Source organism: Colossoma macropomum, unplaced genomic scaffold (assembly GCF_904425465.1).
Source record: "Colossoma macropomum unplaced genomic scaffold, Colossoma_macropomum, whole genome shotgun sequence".
Lineage (NCBI taxonomy): Eukaryota > Metazoa > Chordata > Actinopteri > Characiformes > Serrasalmidae > Colossoma > Colossoma macropomum.
In genome coordinates this window covers 5,201,809-5,226,935 of record NW_023494807.1, presented here as the reverse complement: position 1 = coordinate 5,226,935, position 25,127 = coordinate 5,201,809, and the positions used below count along the sequence as shown (strand labels likewise).

At 38.8% G+C, this 25,127-nt stretch overlaps 1 protein-coding gene across 3 annotated transcripts in view; it reads right to left on the bottom strand.

Annotated features, from left to right (window-relative positions):
• Window positions 1-1,188: 1,188 nt before the first annotated feature.
• Window positions 1,189-25,127, bottom strand: part of plcd1b (phospholipase C, delta 1b) — a 37,794-nt gene continuing 13,855 nt past the window's right edge. For all 3 annotated transcript variants that reach the window (XM_036556553.1, XM_036556552.1, XM_036556554.1), the window contains exons 3-15: window positions 23,166-23,394; window positions 22,646-22,775; window positions 20,251-20,479; window positions 19,003-19,204; window positions 17,871-18,015; window positions 15,640-15,792; window positions 12,679-12,831; window positions 10,784-10,943; window positions 10,453-10,569; window positions 10,079-10,257; window positions 6,946-7,078; window positions 3,727-3,876; window positions 1,189-2,356 (exon numbers count right to left, since the gene is read on the bottom strand). In XM_036556553.1, coding sequence (XP_036412446.1) covers window positions 2,265-2,356; window positions 3,727-3,876; window positions 6,946-7,078; window positions 10,079-10,257; window positions 10,453-10,569; window positions 10,784-10,943; window positions 12,679-12,831; window positions 15,640-15,792; window positions 17,871-18,015; window positions 19,003-19,204; window positions 20,251-20,479; window positions 22,646-22,775; window positions 23,166-23,394 — 2,072 coding nt within the window. In that variant the 3' untranslated portion in view covers window positions 1,189-2,264. The remainder of the gene's footprint in view (window positions 2,357-3,726; window positions 3,877-6,945; window positions 7,079-10,078; window positions 10,258-10,452; window positions 10,570-10,783; window positions 10,944-12,678; window positions 12,832-15,639; window positions 15,793-17,870; window positions 18,016-19,002; window positions 19,205-20,250; window positions 20,480-22,645; window positions 22,776-23,165; window positions 23,395-25,127) is intronic.

Here is a 25,127-nt window from a genome sequence, read left to right as displayed (position 1 = left end):
TTATCCAGGAAATTTGGAAAATCGATGGAAGTCATCTTTAATGTACAGTTGTTTTTTCTATACTGTCTTCCGAAGCAGCAGAAAAAGTTCTGTGGCAGCAAGAAATTTATGTGGGCTTAATATGGCTGTGTCAGTAATTTACTAACTGCTGACAAATGGAACCTGGAGTGGTTTCATGTTGCAAAGACTAAGAGTGAATAATGTTCTCATGGTTGTGTGGGTGGGGTTTCTCACGCGTCTTTTGTACACATTCTCTGTTGACTCTACTTTTGATATCTAATGCACGTCCTATTACTTTCCCATACTGCTCTGTGATTTGACCCCCTAAGCTCACCAGATGGCGTCAGTGGAGAGAAACTAGCACTTTTCTTAGAGAATTCTTGAAGAGGTGCCAAGACTAATGTTACCAATGAAGAACACAATGGCTTTCTTCCTGGTTCTGTGATAATCCAACGGGAAACATCTGGGGATGATTACAAAGTGATACGAACGCAAGCTGGCCGAGAAGACTGTCCTAATAAAACTGTCTTTACGAGACTGTTACAACAAGGTTTACCCTTTTATTTTGGAATAGCTCTGTCTATGCAGTGAGTAATGGGCTTCCTGCATGCCATCGTGTTAGAAAAGGGGTTGTTTACGCCTCAACAAAAAACAGGGAGAGTCAGCTTGTGGTCTTGACTACAGCTCGCTTTTTTATTTTTGTATTCTTTTCCCTTTAACTTCACTGACATGCATTACAGTTTTTTCCCAATTATTCTCCAATGTTCCCTCTTAGCAGTACACTAAAGCTGAAAGCATTGCGCAACCAGTATTTTGTTTTTTAACATAGAAACATCAATTAAAAAAAGGTAGGTCAGTATGTGAAATGCAACAAAAAAATATTTTTAACAATTATTACTAACATTTATTTTAACCTGTATTTAAAACAGTACAAAGACAAGATATTTTAATGTTTTACCTTATCAACCTTGTTGGTTTTTGTAATTATATGCTCATTCTTCTCATTGTGAAACTGCTGCCTGCAACATCTAACAAAAAAGTTGAGACACAGCAGTTTCAAGCTAGGAAGACTGAAATGTCCAAAAAACATTAAAATCATTTTGCATTTAGTATAAAATGAGCAACCAGGAACGGCCTCGTCCTTTACGAGCGAGAATGCATTTTGGGGCTCGCCACTTTGCCAAAAGAAGCCAACAATTTAAGAACAACATTTCTTAACGAGCGACTGAGCCTCGAACGGCACTGCGTTAAAAACACTCTCGCTTTGACGTCGTCGTTTGTCGCATTGCGAGTGACACACAAGACACTTTGAATTCTGATTTGAGCGGCCAGAGGGTCCAGACTGAGACGCATCTGTAAAAATCTGATTGGAATCGCATTTCAAACCACATCCACATGTGGTTTGGAGCTGATTTGCAAAAATCAGATTTCATGTGGTTTTCAGCTGTCCAGACTATCAAAAATCAATCTGGATACCACCTGGATATGCCAAAAATCAGATTTGGGGTAGCAGTCTTAACATAGCTTTTGATAAACTACTGTCATTAAACACCCTTCTTTGCTGTAAGTTAAGACTGTACTATTCACAGCAGAAGCCACGTGTCAGCAGTGTCCAGAAACACCGCCAACTTCTCTGGGCTCATCTGAAATAGACTAATACACAGTGGAAAAGTCTGTTGTGGTTTGATGAGTCCACCTTTGAAATTGTTTATGGAAATAATGGACGTCATGTTCTCTGGACCAAAGAAGAAAATAGACTGGCCTGTCTGTACTTGTTACAGGCAAGTTCAACAGGTAAAGCATAAAATATTGTGTTTTTGCATTAGCGTTTCACATACTATTCCAACTTTTTTGGAATTAAGCTTTGTAGTTTGTTTTGAAAGTTTAAATTATTAAACGGTACTTTATCATATATTGCAGACTCTTAAACCAGTGTACTAGCTTATCCTGTCCTTTCAGTGTATTACTAACATTACTAACACAAAGTGTATTATTAACACTTAACAGTTGACAGCCGCTTGATCAATGGCTGATGTGCTGAAAGGGGGTAAAGCCATAGAATGTCTCTGATGTCTACAGTGGTGCATGGCATAAGACTGATGTCTCCAGTCCAGTCCTTGAAGGTTCATGTTTTTGTTCTGTTCCAGCTCTTACACGCCTGGGCCTGTGATCAGTATTTTTAGCGCCTTTGATCACCCGGCTCAAGTCTTTACGGAACAAAAATGTGAACTGGATTGGGAACCAGAAGTGGGCAAATGGCTTGATTATTCGGCATCTACAGCCACTGTATGAACAAAAAGTCCAGCTGAGGAAAGGAGGTCCCCATTCTTGTTGAACAGAGGCACATGACGATATCCTGCAGATGAAACCAACAAAGAGGTCAAATTAAAGAGAAACAAATCACATTTCTCTTCTAAATTCCAAGATGTTTTTTTAATGACAGCAGCCCTTTTTCATCAAAATTGCATAGAAATGAGCACAGATTTGACTGTCCTGAATGATGCATGAACTGCTCAGTGTCTGATTCAGGAAACTATCCTACAGCAGAAAAACATGGTGATTTGGGCAAAATTGATGAATCAGCTTCAATCTGCATGAGTATCTTTTTTTTCCCCCCCATTTTTCCTCTTATATACAGCTCTAATTGATGCAGGCATTTCCCTATTGAGCCAGTGATAGAAAAGCATTCATCAGACCCATGTCCTCATTGGTGGGGTTTGGGGTCGAGCAGGATGTGCGCTGCATCCAAACTGTCCAAAATTTAATTTGTTTTAAAGTATAAAATTACAACAATTGAAAAGAATGAACTGTGAAATCAACAAAATGTTGTAGCCCTTTTTTCCAGATAGGGTGAATATTTTCACTGGCTGCTTAAGTGACAACATTGCAGTATTCTAAGTGGCTTCTGCTGTACTAGGTAAGCTTTGTTTTGTATTTTAGAGAGGTAGTTATTTACTGTTTCAGTGGTATAAAGCAAAAGTCTTTAAATGCAACATGTCACATTTTACATCAGTGTGCATGTAAAAAAAATGAGTACATCCACATTAGAACAAGGATTGGCTATGTGCAGTTATTAGTACCATCATTTTCTATTTTCACTGTTTTTGCTGATATCCTTGATGTTATTGACAGTCGTTTTGATTATTTAACTACACATTTTTCAATTTCAGTCTCATCATACACAAACGCCAAAGATGAAACTGAAAAATAACAAAACTCTCAGTGAAATCTGCGTGCAGTCATTGTACAATAAGACTTTGTACGCAACTTGGATGAATAAGGGCCAACGTCTGTGAGAACAATGTCTATCTAGGATAAGTTAGTGACCTTTTTTGATTATAGCATGATGAAAATGCTTTGGCAACTGAAACAACCCATAAGAATGAGCTTTTGTTGTGTTGCTTTAATGCTACTGAGGAATACACCACACTGCATTATCTCTTAGCACGCATGACATTATTTTGTGGTTTGCTATTTTTGTAACTTGTGTTCTCTGTTATTTCAGTTACTTCCAGTTTTTGTGACGACTCCAACTTGAGCAACACAATGTATTGTTCTATTTCCATATCATATAAACTATGTATTATTCCATTTTGTGACACCCCTCTCCCCAAAAAAACAAAAAACATAACCAATACAGACATATTCCAATCATTTCAGGAAAAATGTAGACAGTCTCAATCAGCCATGCTGGGGTGAGGCTGTTACGAAGGTAAGCGTACTGACCGCTCTGTAGGCTGGTGAATGGGACCGTGCACTGGCCGATGAAATCGTTGTTGGATACAGCGTCATAGTCTTCCACAACAAAGCGCACCAGCGCAAGTTCAGGCACATACAAGTCGAACTGGAAATTCTCGTTCCACATGGGGTTGAAGCCTTTCATGAAGAGAAGTAGTACATTTGTTACTTCGTGCTTTTGTCCTTCTCTTTAATCAGCCCATTCACAGGGAAAAACACCTCATGCTTGTGCCAAAATGACCCAGAGCTATGGATTTCAGATGTTCATTTCATAAACATAGTCTCGAATTATAAAGGCACATTAAACAGGAGCAACTGAGACACGTCCCTGCACTTAGGTAAACAAACTGAGAGAAGAATATGTAAAATAACACCTTCGGGACATTAACACACCTGGAAAAACGCCTGATTTTGTAATGCAAAACCTTTGCAACATCCATTGACACCTGGAAAAAGGCCTCATTTTGTACATTAGCGCTGCTAAGATTACTCAACAAAAACAATCTATTAAAATGCACCTTCTTGATTCTGCAATGATAAGTTGGCAATTTTAGCAAAGATAAAGTACAGTGGAACACTCCTGGTCATGATATGTTTTGTATAAAGTTGAAGTAAAACATCCTCTACTTATATATGGTATTTAGTGCACTGTTTCATATTTGTTTACTGAGTTTAACATATTGAAAAAAAAAACAAAAAAAAACCATAAAATATAAAATGTGCCATAACATTCGTATAGGCCAAATTTTGTTGTTTTTTTTTCAATATGTTCAGTTGAGCGAACAATCGGAAATTGTGCACTCAAATGTGCAGAAGTGCGGATATTTTATTTTCACTTAAAAAATTAAAAAAACGTAATTTCATCAGGGCACTCAAGCTTTTGCATAAGGTTGTGTAGTTTAAATTCTCTTGGCCTCTCTTACAGTAAGAATCCAAGCCTGATGGACACATGCCTTTAAATTCTTTGTAGTTCCTTTATATATATAATTTTTTTATTAAATCTTTATAGGCATCACAGTTGATCTCTTCCCAATAAAGTATAAAACCCAAGTACCTGATAAAGCATCAAAATAATGAGGGTGACAACCTTATTGTGTTTAAACTGTCACCACCAGTAGTGGTGATCCTCAAGGAACAGTATTAGGCCCATTTTTGTTTCTTCATCACTTTTAGAATAATGAGGAACTTGGTCACATGCAAACATTTCTGTTGACACTGCAAATATTAGAGGCATTACTGGAGGAGATACAATGTACATAACCATCACTGAACCATATAACCAAAAATAATTTCAAAAAACTAAAACACAGTTATAGTATGGAAAGGCAAATACATTTCAAATGAAATTATAAAGAAATTATTAGTAGTAATGAAAACCAAACTAGATGACCATGCTTGTACTTCCTCAGGGAGAGGCTTTGAAGCTTGCAATAGTTGGCATAGTTTTCTCAGTGTCTAAGCTTCTACACTGACCAGCCACTTCATTAAATACACTTGCTTGTTTCTACACTCATTGTCCATTTTTTCAGCGCCATTGACCATGTAGGAGCAATTTGTAGTTCTACAATTACAGACTGTAGTCCATCTGTTTCTCTGCATACTTTGTTAGCCCCCTTTCACCCTGTTCTTCAGTGGTCAGGACCCCCAAAGACCCTCACAGAGCAGGTAGTATTTGAGTAGTGGATCATTCTCAGCACTGCAGTAACACTGACGTGGTGGTGATGTTTTAAGTGTGTGTTGCGCTGGTCTGAGTGGATCAGACAGCAGTGCTGCTGGAGTTTTTAAACACCTCAGTGTCACTGCTGGACTGAGAATAGTCCACCAACCAAAAACATCCAGCCAACAGCGTCCCTGTGGGCAGCACCCTGTGACCACTGCTGAAGGACTAGAGGATGACCATCACAAACTGTGCAGCAGCAGATGAGCTATCATCTCTGACTTTACATCTACAAGGTGGACCGACAAGGTATGAGTGTCTAATAGAGTGGACAGTGAGTGGACACAGTGTTTAAAACCACCAACAGCACTGCAGTGTCAGATCCTAACAGATCACCACTACGTCAGTGTCACTGCAGTGCTGACAATGATCTGCTACCCAAATAGTACCTGCTCTGTGGTGGTCCAGTGAGGGTCCTGATCATTGAAGAACAGGGTAAAAGGGGGCTAACAAAGTATGCAGAGAAACAGATGGACTACAGTCTGTAACTGTAGAACTACAAAGTTCTCCTATATGGTAAGTGGAGCTGATAAAATGGACAGAGTGTAGAAACAAGGAGGTGTAGTTAATGAAAAGGCTGTAAAATCATGACGTTACTCACACTTTTGATAACGTACCGTCATTGTGAGCTAAGACAGACTGGCTGTTGAAGTGGACACACATGCCAAGTTTTAGCTAAACAAAGTCTGGCATTTTGAATCAGTGCTTAGCCAAATCCCTGGGCTAACAGTTGTCTTCACTGACTTTTACTTACATCAACATTACGTGATTATATTCAGTTAACCCACATGTCGTTTCATTCAGAAAGGCTGAGCCACATATTTGCAATTACTCTAATACATTTAAAAACTCAAATTAACCCCAAAATAGATTGTTGTTTTAATAAGTTATATTCAGTAATGACAAAAAGACAGAAGTCCTGACTCTGTTTTACAAATGCAATCATTTTTAACATGAATTTATTGTACTATAATAATTTATTAACATAACAGTTATTAATAGACATTCGTATTTCTGAAAGTTGAGTTTCTCCTAGGCAAATTTACAGTAAATCACAGGCAACTGAGCTGCATTACTTTTACAATTGTTATGTTACAGTTGCTGTTAATATAGTCCCATAAATCACTATAGTAGCCAATAATTTATGGTGATACAAAGTGTATTATTTGTGTTTGTATTTTAATATATACGTATAAAGCATTAGTCATTATGACAATAAGATCATGATAATTGTAGGCAAACTTTGTTAGTCTTACATTAGTTTTGCATTTACATTGCTTGACTCTTGGCCTCCTGACATTGCCGACTTGTCAGACCAGATTTCTACCCAACATATTTTCACTGCATATAAGGATCATAATTTCATTTTAAGGAATCAGTAAACACTGTTCAACTTGTAATATTTATTACGTGAGCCATATCACACTACCGGCAGTGTTCATTACTGTCTAAGCACTAAAAGCAGAAGTGGTGGTGAAAAGGTACAGTACCATTGTTCTGAATGTGTCGCGTTTCTTTCTCAGCTTCATCTGCTGGCACTCCGTGGATCTCCACTCGCACCAGAGGGTCCACTATAGAGGCCGTTTTCTGGCTCACCTTGGGTAACTGCTGCGCTGAGATCACCTACAGCATAATAAGATAAACAAAAATAGGTTTGTTTACTTAGTACTTTTCATATGTTTCAAATACAACTCAAAGGAAAACCAAATCAGTTACAAAGCATATTAAACTGAAGCATTAAAGACTAAAAGCTTAAATTCATGACAACATTTTGGAGTGAAATCATAGCTTAATGAAACAATGACGTTTATATCATAAAACCATGATTTCAAAAAGCTAACCTCCTCAGAAGGCATTCATAATCTTCAACTCTCTAGTGCATAGGTCTCCAAGTAGTAACTCATACTGATGAGCAGCTTTTGAGGAATTTTGGGTAACACTTTCTATGAATGTCGCATTTGTAAGCATCTATAAACACATTTATAATATGTTATAATGTATTCATAAGGCATTATAAACATGGTTATAAATATTTATAAAAAAGAATTACACTGAATTACACTTTATAGCCATGCTTATTATATATTATGAATTGTTAATATAATGCACTATAAATAATGTTAATAACATGTTATAATGTCAATGCCAAAGAAGTCAGTCCCAGCTTGGAGAGTGTAAAGTAAAGACAAATACCAAGCTAACGGTGGTGTACATTACCTTTCCAACATTGGGTAAAACACTGATGGCAGCACTAGTTTAAACTCTGACATTTGAAGCCTGTAATGTGCTTTATTGTGTATGTTTTAGTGTTTCAGTAAATTCCTCAGTAAATACTTCAACTTGAAGCCTCACTCTTAACACTGGAGGAGGCTTTAGTACAGTATGCTTCACTTTACTTGGCGGACAAATACAACTTATGAGCTCTTATAACTTGTTATGATCAGTACTTATTATGTATTACGTTAACAATTCATAATGCATAATAAACATGGCTATAACATATAATGCTTTTTTATAAATATTTATAGCTATGTTTATAATGTCTTATGAATGCATTATAACATGTTATGAATGTGTTTATAGATGCTTACAAAGGTGACATTCATAGAAAGTGTTACCAAATTTTGAAACATAATTCATTACATTCCAAAGGCATTGTAATTAATACCGCCGCCTGAACCACAAACCTCAGTACTCAATTTATTGCATGCAAACGGATTGGGTGGAGGGGGGGTTTGGGTGGAGGGGGTTTTGGGTGGAGGGGAAAATAAATAGGCAACAGTTCAGATACATTACATAAACATCATTAACATTCCAGCATGAGATCTGTGTCACTAGTTAATCCTGTGTACCCAAAACAAGTTTCACTTTTAGAAAGCGGCTCACATGTTGGTTGTAGAACCCTGGTTTAGGCTTTAAACAGCACTGAGTTGTCAAACTGTTCACTGATTTTTCAAAATGTCTGCATAATTAAATGGCTAAGATGTAAACAGTCGTTCAGAGTGGCTTGATGTGAAATATTCCGTTCTACAGAAAAATTTTTCAGAGTGGTGGTGTCAGGAAGCAGACATCTGAAGAGTTTAACACCTCCAAAAGCTCCCTCCCACAAAGTTATGACATTCAGTGTTCATGAATACACTGCCTCATGTCTGAGACATTGTTTTATGATGGTTTTGTGATAAGGTTATGGCCTTAAATGTGGAGGGTGAAGAGGTATTGGCATCGTAAGGTAGAATAATCCCAAAGAATCGTGTTTTCTTTTCCAAATTCACCACTGTTTTATCATTACTAACGTTATATAGAAAAACTCAGAAGACAAACATAGTTTCACTTTTGTGTAAATAAAGTGGCTATATTTGGACTGCCAATGTTACAACCCCTGGTTCCTATCACCGCCACTGTAAGGAAATCAGACTTAAGTCTCTCTACAATCAACCATTTTACATCAAACCACTCTAAATGACTTTTGCTGCCATCAAAACAAAACCTATCTCTATTTTTGTAGTTCAGTTTCTGGCATAATTTGAAAATGCCTGATTTCCTTTACATAGTGTGTAAATGTCATGATGAATGGACCAAAAAAAAACAGCCCTTACTTGGAAAAAGTAGAGGTCTGTGCAGGACTATTTTTTCAGTCCTGCTCCCACACACCTCCACAGAAATCAGAATCATTTGTCCCGCTCCTGCCTGCACAGTTCTGTCATGGTGAACTGACACCCCATATCTGACACAGTCTATTCACAAATACATTATTCTCTGCTGAAATAACACGGCAGTCATGATCATCAAGCTCAATGTGAAGTAACTTCACCGAACAACATGTATTCCCAGTAAAAACAAAGCAGGAATTAAACCACAGAGTGGTTATTTTTAGTGTTTTGCTGGGCTCGGCAGCAGTGGCCATCGGATTAAAGGCTCCGCCGTATCTGTAAGCTACAAGAATTTGTATGCTGTTGCTATGTAGTTGCTTCACAGCTTTTTAGAATGACTTTATTTAGGGCTGTTCATTAACTTGCAGGATTTCTCTTCATGCGTGCCTCGGCCACTCCCGCCTGCAGTGGGCTGGTTTCCGCCCACACTTGCACGCAAGACTGAACATTAGTCCTGCACCACAAAATATTCCGTGGGAGTGCAGCCCTCTAGATAACAGCTTTGGCTCCGACAGAAGCGCTTTACATCTGAATGACTAAATTATGCAGAAAGTGTAAAAAATAAGTGGAATTCTCTTTTAGGTAATCTCAAATAGACTTGCCTATGAGGTTTCAGACACTATATGACATACTGGTCTCTATCAAAACTGACAAAAGTGCATTGCACAGTTGTACGTTTTTGCCTGAATTGCTCCACTTTTCCCTTTTTAAGATACCAGTGTGACATGCATTGTTAGGAACCACATCAGCAAGTCTGTGTGAAATTACCAAACAACTGCACGAAACTCTATGAGGCAAATGTGTGATAACAAGAATTTTTAAGCTTCCATTATGTGTCAGCAACATTAGCCTCATAGTTCTACTAATGAAGCCAGCTTTGGACACCAAACATGTCTTGGCTGACTACATTTGGGATAAAGGGAAAACTGTGCCAATATAAATTTGACTTTAGAGGCCGATCACATTTGCTCACCATCACATGAAGCTCCTTATGTTTGAGCCATGGTCCTCTGGTCAGAGTGATGGGGTCGAACTCTGATGCCTTATCTCTGAGGTACGATGGCTTCAGGATGTAGCCACACAGCCCGTTCCGGCCAAACAGGCCTTGGTTCAGATCCATCTCTGGGCCTGGCGTCTGAAAGTTGAGGGCCACTGAAGGAAAGGGTACACAACACACAACGATAATAAAGACATCTGACAGTCGTGTGATGAAACAACTGCTGTGTATTTGTTAAAAATAAATAAAGGTAGTGTGTTTCAGACTTGTAACGCATGATTAGGCAATGAAAATTCCCTCTTTGTTTATATAATTGCTATTATTTATTTTTCAATACTTTTTAATCTCACCTATCTGGCAGCCTGCGTTCCACAGAGGCACCGGGTCATAGTTGGAGGAATCGGTTCTGTATGCCGACGGGTAAATTCTGCTCAGCTTGTCCAGATTATGGTGAATGTACTCATTTGCTGCAAAACAGTCGATTGGTTATGCATAGTAAAACTACAATCGTACACAAAAGTCTGGAAATCCACATGCTTTGTGATGAAAATACACTTAAATATGGCCAATGTGCAATTTGACCAGGGGTGCTCATACTTTTGCATTCAACTGTACATCTCTGTGTGTGAATGAAGCAGTAACTGATACCGTTTTAGGGATCTATTTTTCAGCAGCTCTTACCAGACTTCTCTGCAAACTTCAACGCGTCCCCCTCTTTAAAAGAGCACATCTCATAAAAGGCCTGGTGGGTCCGTGAGTGTTCGAATCCTTGGAACTTGACGCTTTTGCAGTAGATGATGATGTCCGAGAGCTCTTTGGCTAGCTTCAGCGTCTTTGATTTCTAAACCCATACATAGTTCAAAATGAATGATGCTGATAATGCTCTTTGGAGTCAGTAGCACAAAGTGAGTAAACTGCATAAATCAGTGTTTCCCAACATGGTCCTTAGGGTCATCCAGACAGTCCATGTTTTTCCTTCATCCCTATGTATTGGTAGTCAGGTTGAAGCATAAATGTGGACCGCCTGGCGGACCCTGAGGACCGGCTTGGTATACGCTGGTATATATGCATACATTTAAGGGTGTAACGATACGCAAATTTCATGATACGATATGTATCGTTGTTTTGCATGATACACTTTCGATACAGAATAAGTAAAGAAATTCTGACAAAACTTCAATATTTATTTTGAAGTCATTTTCTTAGAGGACATGAAATAAATGAAACACAATACACACAAAAGTGAACTATCCATATAAAAATAAGCAACAAATGTAAACTATAAATTTACATCTCAACCATGATGAGCTTTACAGGTCATATATATATAGCGAACTGCAGACTCCACAACTGAATAGAGGTGCACAACCACAGCTTTTAACATCCCTACAGAGCAAGTTATTTGTTTCGGCCATCCAGAACCAGCACTTAATGGCCTTCCCGGTGGGTTCTGGCCATTTATAAGAGGTTAAGCAATGTCAGTGCACTGTCATCAGTCTGTCTTCCATTCTGTCCATCATTACTGTCCTCATTTCAAAAGGCTTCATTAATCAACTATCCAAGGTAGGCTAACCAAACCAGTTTGTGTACAGTTCTGAAAGCTGTCCAGTGGAGTTTTTTATGTTTGTGGTTACCACTTTCAGGAATATGATGGACTGTATTAAACAGAACTGAAACCATTAGAAACCATTCCCGGTAACATAATATATATATTAACATGCGCATCATGACACCCCTAGTATACAAGCAATACAATAGCATATAGCACAAAAGCACACAGGTCTGTATGGGTTCTTTAATTGTATGATACATGATACATGGCTATGATACAGACCAGGACCCTGTTTCATGAAGCACGTTCACCTTAGACAGAGTTTCAATTTCGACATGGTTCCTGTTTCAGCTTCACAAAACATCAGTTAATGAAGTTTTATGATGGTGGTTTCCTCTGCTGGATTGACCCCACAAAAGAACCCTAAGTCTATCCTTCATTGATCTGAAGCTCTGCCCTGATTGGTTTATAATCTGTAATCCCAAACTTAATCTGTTTTGGAACAAGTACAGTGTGCTGCATAAGTTCCCCAATAAAACATCATCAACCGTCATGAGACAGAAATCCCCAGGTTAGATCACACTACGCTTAAGGATATCTGGCTAAAGAAGAAATCCTGCTTTGTGAAATAAGCCCCATGAACTAATGCAAGAAAACCAAACACGCACACAAAGCATTGCCAACGTAAGTCCAACCTGTACGAAACACAGGTGGACACACTAATTTGGAAGGCAAGACAAAAGGAAGGTGGCAACAAGGAATGAGACAGGTCGAGGGAGGAGCTTGGGAAAAGGAGGAGGAGATGAGGGTGATACACAGAGGGAGGCAGCCCTCGAGCTTTTGTTAGCAAGTTAACACATCTGAAAAATAATTCTGTTTTTTAAAAACAATTGTCAATTGTGCAAAAACCAATCGAATCGAATGTAATCGTGCTGAATTCTACGACCCTACAATGCACCGGATCATCGTCCGCAAGAACTGTAACTGAACTGAATCACTATGAGGACATAATTTCAGCGTCTACCTTAGACGAGTTCCTTTCACTCTCCTCTTCATCATCACGACAGTCCTCTTCCTCCGTCACAGTCTCTTCCTCCTCGGCAGCGGCCTGGTCTGAGAACGAGGCCTCCAGCTTGTTCAGCCGCTTCCCTTTGATCAGAAACCGGCCCTTCAGCTCCTGAGAGAGATACAAAAGCTATTGTGGATAACTGAATGGAAGTTGATGGAAATTTGAATTCTAAATACTGGCTGCTAACTAGGCTAGCGAACAGAAGTTAGCAGCATGTGAAGAAGAACATGCCAAATGGGATCCCCAAGGACCTGATTGCCCATTGCTAGTATTGTTAATATTTGGTGAAATATTGCTTTAAACAGCAGAAGAGTCCGAGGCAACCCCCCAGAGGAGATCACTCTACAGCATTGTTGAAGTAGGTCAGAAACTGAAGGCACACCTTCACCAAGGTGAATAGAACAAAACAATAGGTCAGCTACAATTACCCAGTTCCCTGCAAAACAACTCCACGGTCATTATAGGCACCAGTGTGTCATTTCAGGATGAGCTCAGCCACCAGATGGTTATGAAACGCTGTTACCATCATGTGCAAAAGTTCTGGCGTCCCTAGTCTAATGACATGTTTTGAAGATTTTGACTGAAAGTCAACACATCCTCTACAGAGAACACACTTCTGCACTATTTAACGCACAATTACTGTTTGGTTTGATGAATTCAACATATTTACATTATAAAAACAAACTGTAGTCTGTGCAAAACCGTTGGTAAAACCGTTGCGCTGCACCGTAAAGCCTTGAAGTACTCATTTAAACGTCAGAGGCGTCGGGTTGGGAGTTTTTTGGACGACGCCATGCATCTTGATGTATTAACGCCACAGGCACAGGCTCAAAAATAAGGTGCGGCTTGATGTTCAGGTCTAGAATGTAAAATCAACATTATACTGATTAAGAGATGATGACGATAGTAGATAATTCACTCATATCTTTGGAAGACACGTCCTTTACCTTTTCTTACCTAAGGTGAGACTTGAACCTGCTGATGCCGGTTTTAAACTATAATTAATTAATTGTAATTAAGTAACTACAATTAAAAGGAACAGAAATATAACAATATAATGTTACACACGGTTTAATTTAAAGGGTCCATATCCTACATTTTCTTTCTGTTCTTAATTTTTTACACCTTTCATTTATTTATCAGTTTCATTTATCATGTTTATGCGGTTTTATGTACCAAAAGTAGTCAAAATTACTTTTCCAACCTCACTTTATCTCTTTGAACTAAACAGGCTATGCCTTTAAGATTGATATATGTAAATGAGCTGTGTTGTGATTGGCTGTTCTGCATTTATATACTACATTAAACACTTTTCTTTCAAAACAGTGAGGAAAACTCACTGTTTTCCATGATATGGGCCCTTCAATATGAGCCTATAATTTTAATACGCACAGGCACCAAATGAATAATTATCGGACTGGAGCAAATAAAGTACTTATTCTAATACTGATTATACTGCATGAAGTATAATAAAAATGAAACAGAGCAAGCTCACAATGAAGGTGAGTTACTCTGAAAATATGGCTTACTTCAAAATCGAGAGCAGGGAAGAAAAGGACACTCCCCATAAATGTATATCACCTCAGGGCTAACATATTGGCTCAGGGTAAACTCATTATTATAAATTATTCAACTCAAATCATCTAATAAACTGGAAGCGGAAACATAAACATGTTAATATAATGCAGATTTTCAGGCAGTTACCTTTGCTGTGTCTAAAAAATGTACAGAATCGAGGCGCCACCGTATTGTACCAAACTGGATTATGAATTTTGTGAATTGTTACACCCCCTAAAATGACTGTAATAATTCTATACTCATTTCACCCATTTCACTAATTCTGATCTGACTGTGCTGCTGCAGTGAGGCTGAGGAGCGCAAGCAATCCCAAGTGGACACCAGCTGCATACATTCCTCACATTCCACAGAGTGAATTCTGGGATGAGAGGCAATGACAATTTCCTCCTTTAGTCTGCATGACTAGACACAGAACTTTTAAAGGAACAGTTAGGCCAGAAAAATCCAATTTACTCAATTTCCACCTTAATCGAAATGTATGTGAGTAGCTAAGACACTTGTGGTGTCTAAATTCTGCTTCTTCTTTGAAACTGGTAATAGAAGCATCAGCATCGAAAAGCTCAAATAATCACATATGTGATTGTTGATCATGTAATGCAACAAAACACTGGGAGCATTTTACAAAGAAAGCCGACAGTGTGCTTTGCTGGTACTGTGCCTATTAATACTCATACATTTGGGATGATGTGTTCACACATGTTCTCTCTCAGTGTGCCAGCAAGAAAACATTAACAGATCATTTCTGGCTTGCAGCCAACTGCACTAAAGGGCCACTTTGAATAAATGTGAATGCAGCTATCCAGCAGGCATCATCTAGAATGATCTTATTTGCATAATTTAATGTGGTGGTCATGAGCTTTTATTCACTATCAGCAATGTTAATGCTGTTAGTCAGACATGGTCAGACTGTTTCTTAGAAGCCTTAAATTATTATTGTTGTTTTGCTATATTAATTATATATAATGAAATTATTACACAATTATTTACATAGTTAATAATTACTTTTACAGAATTTCTATTCTGCATTAGAGGCTTCGAATCTTCTTCTGAAATTATCCATCCGCTTTCATTTTCATTCTTAAAACATAATGTAAAAAATGTTCCTTCTTTTTTTGTGCTGTATGCACAGCAATAACTTTTCATCCGGTCAAATCATAATAAAATATCTGCTCTTCTGCTTCCAAACACAAACACAGAAAGGACTAAAAGTTCACAATCTGCACTTTCAACAGAATTTCTATAAGCTACAGGTAAGAAATAACTAAAATTACAACATGCTTCAATCATCACCCGCAATAACAGTGGGTTAAATGCTTTGTGCTCTGAGCTGTAAGTCACCTCTGGAGAGGGGAGCTCCGTAGGCATGTGCTCTCCTAGGGGTTTGGTTACTAGAGCACTGCCCAGAATGGAGGTCATGTGGTGGGCCATCAGCTTCTGCTGCTCCACACTGCAGTGGTTCTCCAAGGACAGGATCACTGGATACTCTGACGTCTGAGGAGAAACAGAAACAGTCTGTCATTGTTGCTGTTCTACAGAAAACAGTCTGGTTTACTCTTTAGATCTGCTGACAGAATGGCCTCAACCATTAGGCTGGTCAAACCAGGCCTATGTATTCTATTTGAACTTCCAGTCTCAATTTCTGCTGAAGATAACTAAAGCATGTTGTAATGTTATATTTTTAAATATTATTTATAATATATTAATCGTATGTAATTATTTAAAAATTCTATGGAAATGGCAGAATGTAAACGTTTAATCAGTATCACATTTATGTTTGGAGGCAGAAGAGGACATATTCTATTAGCATTTGAAATTGCTGAAAAGTTAATGTGTGTACAGTCTTGTAGAAAAAACATCTTGGGGTCATTCTGTCTTTGAGGTGGCCGAAGTTATCCTGCAACTTTGAAGCCATGAAAACGGGATCAAAACAAAAATAAACTACAGAACGTTGTCTGTGGATTCTGTGTCCTATTCCTAAATTAACCAGCAGAAAACTATGATAATTCTTCTTTTTAAAATTTTATTTTACTGATTTTTAATTTTTTTGTGATTTTTTTTTTTTCATTTGAAAACGAGCATGTCACAGCATTAAAGTACTGTCTATACTAAGATAAAATTAAAATGCATTAAATTTATTATCTGTCCTTTTTAAGATATAAATACAATTTTATTTTGCTCACTCTTTTCCCAAGATTTTTTCTCAGTGGTGTTACAGAAATATAAAAATGTCAGTCAAATAAAGACAGGAAGGTCTTTTTTTGAATTACTTTTGTATGGATAACTCAATGGAAGAAAGACCAACTAAGAAGTTCTCAGTTAGTGAAATGTTTTTTTTTTTTATATTTCTGCTAAATCAGGCAAAAAGATTGTGTCAGTGGTGCTACTCGTGAAACATTAAGTCATTTTAAAAACTGAAATAAAATGAATATGAATGTAGTATTTGTAATTTTCAACAGACAATATGACTTTGGAACTAAAGTGGCTGTGAAGTGTATTTTAGAAAAGCTCAGATTTTCTGTATTTTTGTCAGCGGTGTTACCATCAGTGGTGTAACACACACTTTACCCTTCAATTACATTTGTACCCTATTTGCCACCTCATTACTAGAATGACCCATTTACATGATTTCATTGTCAGAAGTGCAGACTACAACCGCAGAATGTAAAATGAATATAATTAATTACACATGTAATAACGTAAACTCACTGACCACTTTTTTGGGTATGCCTTCCTTGTTTCCTACACTCATTGTCCATTTTATCAGCTCCACTTACCATAAAGGAGCACTGTGTAGTTCTGCAATTACAGACTGTAGTCCATCTGTTTCTCTGCATACTTTGTTAGCCCCCTTTTACCCTGTTCTTTAATAGCCAGGACCCCCACAGAGCAGGTAAGCGTGGTCTTGTGTTAGTGTGTGTTGTGTTGGACCGGACACAGAAGTTGATCAGACACAGCAGTGCTGCTGGAGTTTTTAAACACCTCAGTGTCACTGCTGGACTGAGAATAGTCCACCAACCAAAAATGTCCAGCCAACAGCGTCCTGTGGGCAGCGTCCTGTGACCACTGCTGAAGGACTAGAGGATGACCAACACAAACTGTGCAGCAACAGATCAGCTACTGTCTCTGACTTTACATCTACAAGGTGGACCAACAAGGTACAAGTGGCTAATAGAGTGGACAGTGAGTGGACACAGTGTTACCTCTCCAGCAGCACTGCTGTGTCTGATCCACTCGCACCAGCACAACACACCACCACCACGTCAGTGTTACTGCAGTGCTGAGAATGATCCACCACCCAAATACTACCTGCTCTGTGGGGGTCCTGACCACTGAAGAACAGGGCAACAAAGTATGCAGAGAAACAGATGGACTACAGTCTGTAATTGTAGAACTACAAAGTGCTCCTTTAGTAAGAGGAGCTGATAAAATGGACAATGAGTGTAGAAACAAGAAGGTTCTAGGCTCTAGACTTTTATTGGTTAAAGTCTAACTCTACATTTCTCCATACACTTGTGTGAACCCCACTTAAATGCTTGGTAGAAATGTTCCTGAGATGAGAGAAGAACTACCTTAAAGGCATACTCCTTGATGGCTTTGATGGCATCTTTGAAGAGGATCTTGGAGGTGAGCGTGTAGCCGTGGTATATAACTGGCTCTCCGTCAGAACCGTCCCAGATGTCCAACTCCACACAGCGGCAGCTCTTCATCAGGGCTCTGTTAGGAGGACATAACAGCTCAGTCATGACACGAAAAGAAAAGAACAGAAACCCAATTATTTAAGACACTGTTATAACAGAAATCAATGGGCCGATGAACTCAGTGCCCACTGGCTTGTATTATCAGTGAGCTTTGAGTCGACAGGTTTTCTGTTCTCTTCTGTTTTTTAAGTACAGAGAAATCAGAGTCTGCAGTAACTGTACGCTACTGGTCAACAAGCTGTTATGACATACACTAAACGTAAAGGGGAATTCCACCCATGTTTTTAAATTTCTGCACAATTAAACGATTAACAAACTAGCAAAGTAAACAAAGTAATTCAGAGTGGTTTGATGTGAAGTTCTATGTTCTAGTAAAACTTACAGAAATAGGAACCAGATAGGAACCAGACATCTAAAGTGTTTAATGCATGTACATGAGAGGTGTCCAGTCTTATCTGCAAAAGGCTGGTGTGGTTGCAGGTGTTAACTCCAAACAAGCTGGAGCACACCTGATTCTACTCGTTTAATCATTTGGTCTTCATCTTCAAACATTTCATCAGGTGAGTGAAAACCTGCAGCCACACCGACCCTCTGCGGGTAAGACTGGACACCCCTGCTTTATATGATGCCACACAGAAATTACATGCAATGGTTACAAATACGCCAGCTGATGCCTTAGGCATTGTTTTATAATGGCAAAATAGTCTCAAAAGAAAACATATTTTACCAGATTTATCTCATTTTACCATTATCAACATTTGATTAAAAACTCAGAAGACACATGTATGTTCACTGGTTGTTTTAAATAACAAATAATATTTGCGCTGCAGATGCTGCAACCCCTGGCTCCTATTACCAACACTGTACAGAAATCAGAGTGGGTTAATTTTCTATGAACCACTTCACATCAGACCACTCTGAATTGTCTTGTTTACATCACGATGATCCAACTTTGCAGAAATTTTGAAAAACTGGTGGAATCGCCCTTTAAGTATAACCTTACCGTATATAGGCTTCAGTGCTACTGGGGCCTTTGAGCTGGTCCTCCAGCAGGTAGGTGTTATGAGAGGAAGAGATAAAGTACTGGTTTAACGGCTGTTTCATATCCTGGTACACACGTTTATGGGCTGGGTTCATGATCAGACCCTCAGGCTGGTGCAGGTACATCAGAAAGCCATCCTTCGTCATCTGTTGCTTTGCTTTGGCTGTCGAGGTGGAGTCAAGACAAATAAATGCATGTGTGCAAAGCCTCAGTTTAAATGTGGGCCAAAGAACTACCACCAGCCTGTCAGAGTATAAGACATAGATATATCTTCTTACACATTCACATTTATTACACTAAGATACAGTGTAATGGCCTGGTAGACAACCAAAACTGTCCCCATCAGATAAACAGCACTTAAAGCTTTTATCTTCGAGAAAAAGGAGCAAATCAAGCTCTATTCTTGCTTCAGATCTAAAATCTGCAATAAAGGCAAATGGTGGACGCACTAAATACTGGCTTCAGTGTTGTTTTCTGTTAAATACACGGTTTCTGCTTTTTACCTGATGCCAATAAATGAATTGTGCTTTTTCGCACTTGTACTTTTTTACTAAATATTCAATAAACAAAAGGTTGGTCTCTGAATTTTGCACAGGCTGTACCCTATATGTCCAAAAGTATCCAGACCTTTTTAATTGGTGAACACAGCTCCTTTAAAGTGCACCCACTGCTGACACAGGCGTTCAGTTTCTCACGTATAGCTTGTATAATCTCCAGAGAAAAGCACTATCAATAGAATGGGGTGCTCTGGAGCAGCAACACATGAACCTAAGGTATCCATGCCCAATGCCAAGTGCCAGCTAGAGGGGTATAAAGCCCCCCCCAGCATTGGGCTGTGGAGCAATGCAACTACATTCTCTGGAGTGATGAATCTCCATCCAATACCTACAACCTACTACCTACTACCTGCTTATGAGTTGTGATCCAGAACTGACCATCCAACATCAGTACCTGACCTCACTAATGCTCTTTTGGCTTAATGCAATCAAATCATCACAGTAATGGTCCAGCATCTAGTGTAAAGCCTTCTCAGAAGAGTAGATGCTGTTACTGCAGCAAAGGGGGACAAACTCCCTATTAACACTGTTGATTTCAGAAGAGACACTGGATAAGCAGGTGTCTGCAACTTTTGGACACACAGCTGTCAGGTCTGCTAGATTATTAGAGAGGCTTTAAAAAGTGGACACATTATTGAATGTGAATAGTGACCTGTTTCATCCACTTCGTATTTCTCGATCAGCTGAGCGGCATAAGACAGATCCACCTGCTCTCTCTGCTCCTTCTGCAGGAAGTCCAGCAGGTTGGCAGCACTCATCAGTCCCTCTGTCTTCGCGTACTCTCCATAAACCACATCAATCTCTTCCCTCTGGGTCAGGATCTCATAGAAATGCTTAATTTCCTCTCCCTCCAGAGAGCCACATTTGGACTGGTCACATTTCTGCAGGGACAAAGACACACAAACATGAGCAGCTCCAGCTACACAAAAGCAGTGCAGAAACGAGAGAGGTCATCAATGTGGCCTGTAAATGTCAAAACATGGTTAAAAACAAGAAAAAAACAAATAATGCTAATTTATGCTAACACGTAAAGGTGGTGCACATTAACATACTTTGTTCATCACTATTAAAAGAGACACTGCATTTGCACAAACCATGGCGTTTTATTTTCCAGCAGTTGTCGGCCACAGCCACGCCACACATAAGCGTTTTTGCCTAATATCTCGGACTCTAGCCCAGCTCAGCTGGTTCCTAGCTCCACCCTCTACAACAAGAGTCCATAGCAAAATGAACCAAGTACATTAAATGCGAGAGCACATAACTAACATAACCAAAACTAACATGCCAAAACATTTCTTGAACATGCTAGAATATTTTTGCCATCTTTTCCCCCAGTTTCAATTTCACCCACTAGCAAAGTCACCCCCCAATCACACGATGCTCGTTGACGTTATATGTTCTCATGTTTAACAACTATTAGATGTCTGAACTCTATACTCCACCAAAGGGCAGTGTAACACTTAACTTGTGGTCAGAGTTTTTCTATTTGACTACTGCAGCCATCTAAAGGCTACTGCACACCAGACAAGAAGCATCATTCCGAGTCGCATAGTCGAGAGCTTCAAGCGCAGCTATAGCACAGCTAAAAGCGTTCATTTTATGCTTTTCGTATAGATTTAACAGAGTAAAACTTTAAACAGTATTCAGAGAATTCCACACTTTTTGGTATCTTCTCAAATTCACTGTTTTTGGACCAAATATTACAAGGTGAAATAAGTTCAGATGTGACTATGGCGCTAACATTACCTAAGGTGAAAATGGACTATCAGCATTTGTCAGTTTATCTTAAAAAACTTCAAAGTGGCTTCCTTTCTTTGTGTAAATTTCAAGCCACTTGTCACCAATTCATTGATTTTTGTCTGAAAATGATCTGAAATAATGAAATGCACAAACACACAAATCAGCATCTACAGTTCACCTGACTGCATGTTTTTGGACAGTAAGAGGGAACCGGAGCACCCGGAGGAAACCCACACAGACAGAACATACAAACTTCCCACAGAAAGAACCCTGGATGCCTGACAAGGAATTGAACCCAGGCCCTTCTTGCTGCAGGGGCAACAGCACTGCCCACCATGCCACCTACATGCGCCAGACAATAATCGGATGTCTGCTTTGCAACCGGCCAATAAACTCACAGAAGAAGATGAAACATAATGTAAAACTCAAACTTTATGCTGCGGCTTTCCTTTAAAAACGTCGCATCACTTTGCCTGAAAATATAAACATACATCATCTAGAAGATGAATAATAATTAAGTCCTTAATTTCGTCTAGCATATATCTTACGGCAACACTGCTCGCTTATTTCCGGTACCGCGGTCTGTTGTTACACACATGCAAATCTGAAAGAAATCAGAGTAAGAGTTTACATGCGCCAAAAAATCCGATTACTGAGCTAATATCCTGCTCTCTTTATCGAATTTCTTAATCAGATTTTCTAGTCCTTACTCCAATCTACTGAGCTGTTTACACGACCATTTGAATAATCAGATAACTACAGAAATCTGATTATTATCAGATTATTGAGTACATGTAAACACACACAATGAGGAGTAAAGGAGTTTTACTCCTTCAGTAAAGAGACCTGGTAAAGAACATCCACAAGTTTTTTTGATTTCATTCAATTAAACCAGTTAGATCATGGCTTGTATTCACAGTCGGTGACATATCTAGGTCTTCCAGACCTGGAGTAATATCGTTTCTCACAAACTTGGTCCCACCTATTGTAAACAAAAAGCATGATGGGAGAGTGAGCTTGGCTAGATACCATGGGAATAATATTCCTGATAGATTAACTGGATTTTAACCATGAAATCAGAGTATTACTACAATACTTGTAGGATTAAATACAACAAACTTAATGATGCCACAAAAAATGCATTTTCAAATTAAAGACATGTATTTTTTAGGTGCTAGAAAACAACAGGCCTCCTCCGAAGACCTTGGGTGTTCCCCCACACCAAAGTGACTGTAGCATGCTGTGTACTGATTCACTGAATGGAGGTTAAGTGGTTTCACTTTTAGTTAATGTGAAGGAAATAGCACCTCAATCAGCATCTTGACATATTCGTCGTCCACCTCTATATTGATGTCATGCAGGAAGTTCTTCAGTTCTTGTGGACTCATCTTGTTGTCACAGTTTATATCAGCTTTCCGCAAGCAGTTCAATATCCAGCTAATGCTCTGATGTAAGGGGCATCCGCATTACAGAACATACATTACGTTGCAAAGCTTTAAAATAAATGTGATATTATGAGAACCTCTTAAAATGACTGGTAACTTATATTAGTTTCATAGCAGTTATTATATAAGTCATAGTAGTTACTGGGCAGTAAGCATTAAGGTTAATAACAGAATAATAAGCCTGGAGTTTAAAGGGTTAAAAGGATCAGTTACACCATAGGCACAATACAAAGGGTACCCCCCTCATCCAGCTCATGGTAAATTGTCATAAAATGCTGCAAATGCTGTAAACAAACAATAAGACAATTGTTATAACGTCCGTGTACCACAACCGTAAACAAATGCATTTCTGTTCCACAGAAGGTGGTAAGAATAAGGATACTGTTCGGTTTTACTCCGCTGACTGAGGTTACTCATATTGGAGATGATTTTCTCCAGGCCAGAGACCCAGTGCTTGGCCTCCTCCTCCGAACTGGCAATCAGGTCCAGGTTTTTGCGGCGGCCTTTGAACAGGATGGAGAAGACCTGCGGCTCCAGTGCCTCTTCTGTGTACTTCTTGAGACCCTCGGTCTGACGGCCGGACCGCACCGAGTCAATATCTTCAACGGAAACTGGGTAAAGCAGATGAGAATAACTATCGTTCATGCAAGATTACAGCTGTAAACATCCACCAATGCAATGTGTTGCACTGATCTGAACAGTGTGAATCAACTGCATAAATTTTGGAGTGTTGGTTCGGTGTAATTAAAATAAGAGGTTTCTTGAAAATAAACGTGCTAACAACATAAAACATAGTGTATTATGCTTATTGTCTATATTCCACTACTAGGTAAATACTTCCCACAGTCACTATTATGCATTATTTTTAAATGAAATTCTGAATTGTACCAAAATAACCCAGTACTGTAAATTTGCGGTAGAAACATGGCAGTAATATACAAAAATAGCACTGTGTGGGAGATACAGATCAAGCTTCAAAGAAGTCAAAGAAACTAAAACGTTAGATTGTACAGTAGTTAGTTATTATTTGCATGTTGGGGAAGGAACCAATAGTTTTAATCAGTCTACAAACCCAATTCCAAAAAAGTTGGGATGGTAAGAAAAATGTAAATAAGTACAGGCAGCAGTGATTTACAAATCATTTTTGACCTGTATTCAATTGACAGATACAAGATATTTAATGTTTCAACTAATTAACTTGTATTTTCAATATATACACTTATTCTGATTTATTGCCTGCAACATGGTCGAAAAGGTTTGAACAGAGGCATTTTTACCTCTGCATTACATCCCATTTCCTTTTAACAGCATTCAGTAATCATTTGGGAACTCAGGACTCCAATTGTTGTAGTTGTGAAAGTGGAATTTTTTCCCATTCTTGCTTGAATATAACATTTCTGCTTTTCAACAGTTGTTTGTTGTATATTGTGCTTCATAACGCGCAACATGTTTTTATAGGGAGACAGGTCTGGACTTGCTGTCTTACTATGAAGCTGTTGCAACATGTGCAGAATGTGGCTTGGCGTTGTCTTGCTGAAACAAACAGGGACATCCTTGAAAAAGACGTCGTTTAGATGGCAGAATATGTTTCTCCAAAATGTCCCCAACAGTATTAATGGTATCTTCACAGATGTGCATGTTACCCACTAACACCCCCACACCATGACAGGTGCTGACTTACAAATTTTGTTTTGGTAACATTCAGGATGTTTCTTTTCTTTGTTGACCTGCAGAACACAATGTCTATTCTTTCCAAAAACAATGTGGTCTTGTCAGACCACAACACACATTTCTACTTTGCGTCAGTCCATCTCAGATGAGCTTAAGCCCAGAGAAGTCAGCAGCGTTTCTAAATGTTGTTGATACATGACTTCTGTGTCACGTAGCAGAGTCTTAACTTGGGATTTGTAGATGCAGCAACAAACTATGTTTACTGCCAGGGATTTTCTAAACTACTCCCGAAATCCCATGTTTACTATATGGGCTCGGTTTTTGATGCAGGGATCAAAGGTCATGGGCATTCGATATTGGTTTTTGATCTTGCCATTTACGCACAGAGATTACTCCGTTGCTCTGTTAGACTATTCACTCACCACAAACTTCACAGTTTTACACTGCCCCTGTGCCAACGTCTTTGGAAGGTATTGCAGGTAATAAATTTGGAATTAGCATATATTTACAAAAATCAGCAGAGTTGACAAGGTAAAATATTAAATATGTATCTTCTATGTTCTGTCTTCAATAAATACCTGTAAAGACAGTTTACAAATCACTGTTTCTGCTTTTACTGGCATTTAACCTGCTTTCCAAACTTTTTTATGTAATAATGTAGAGACTGAGATGG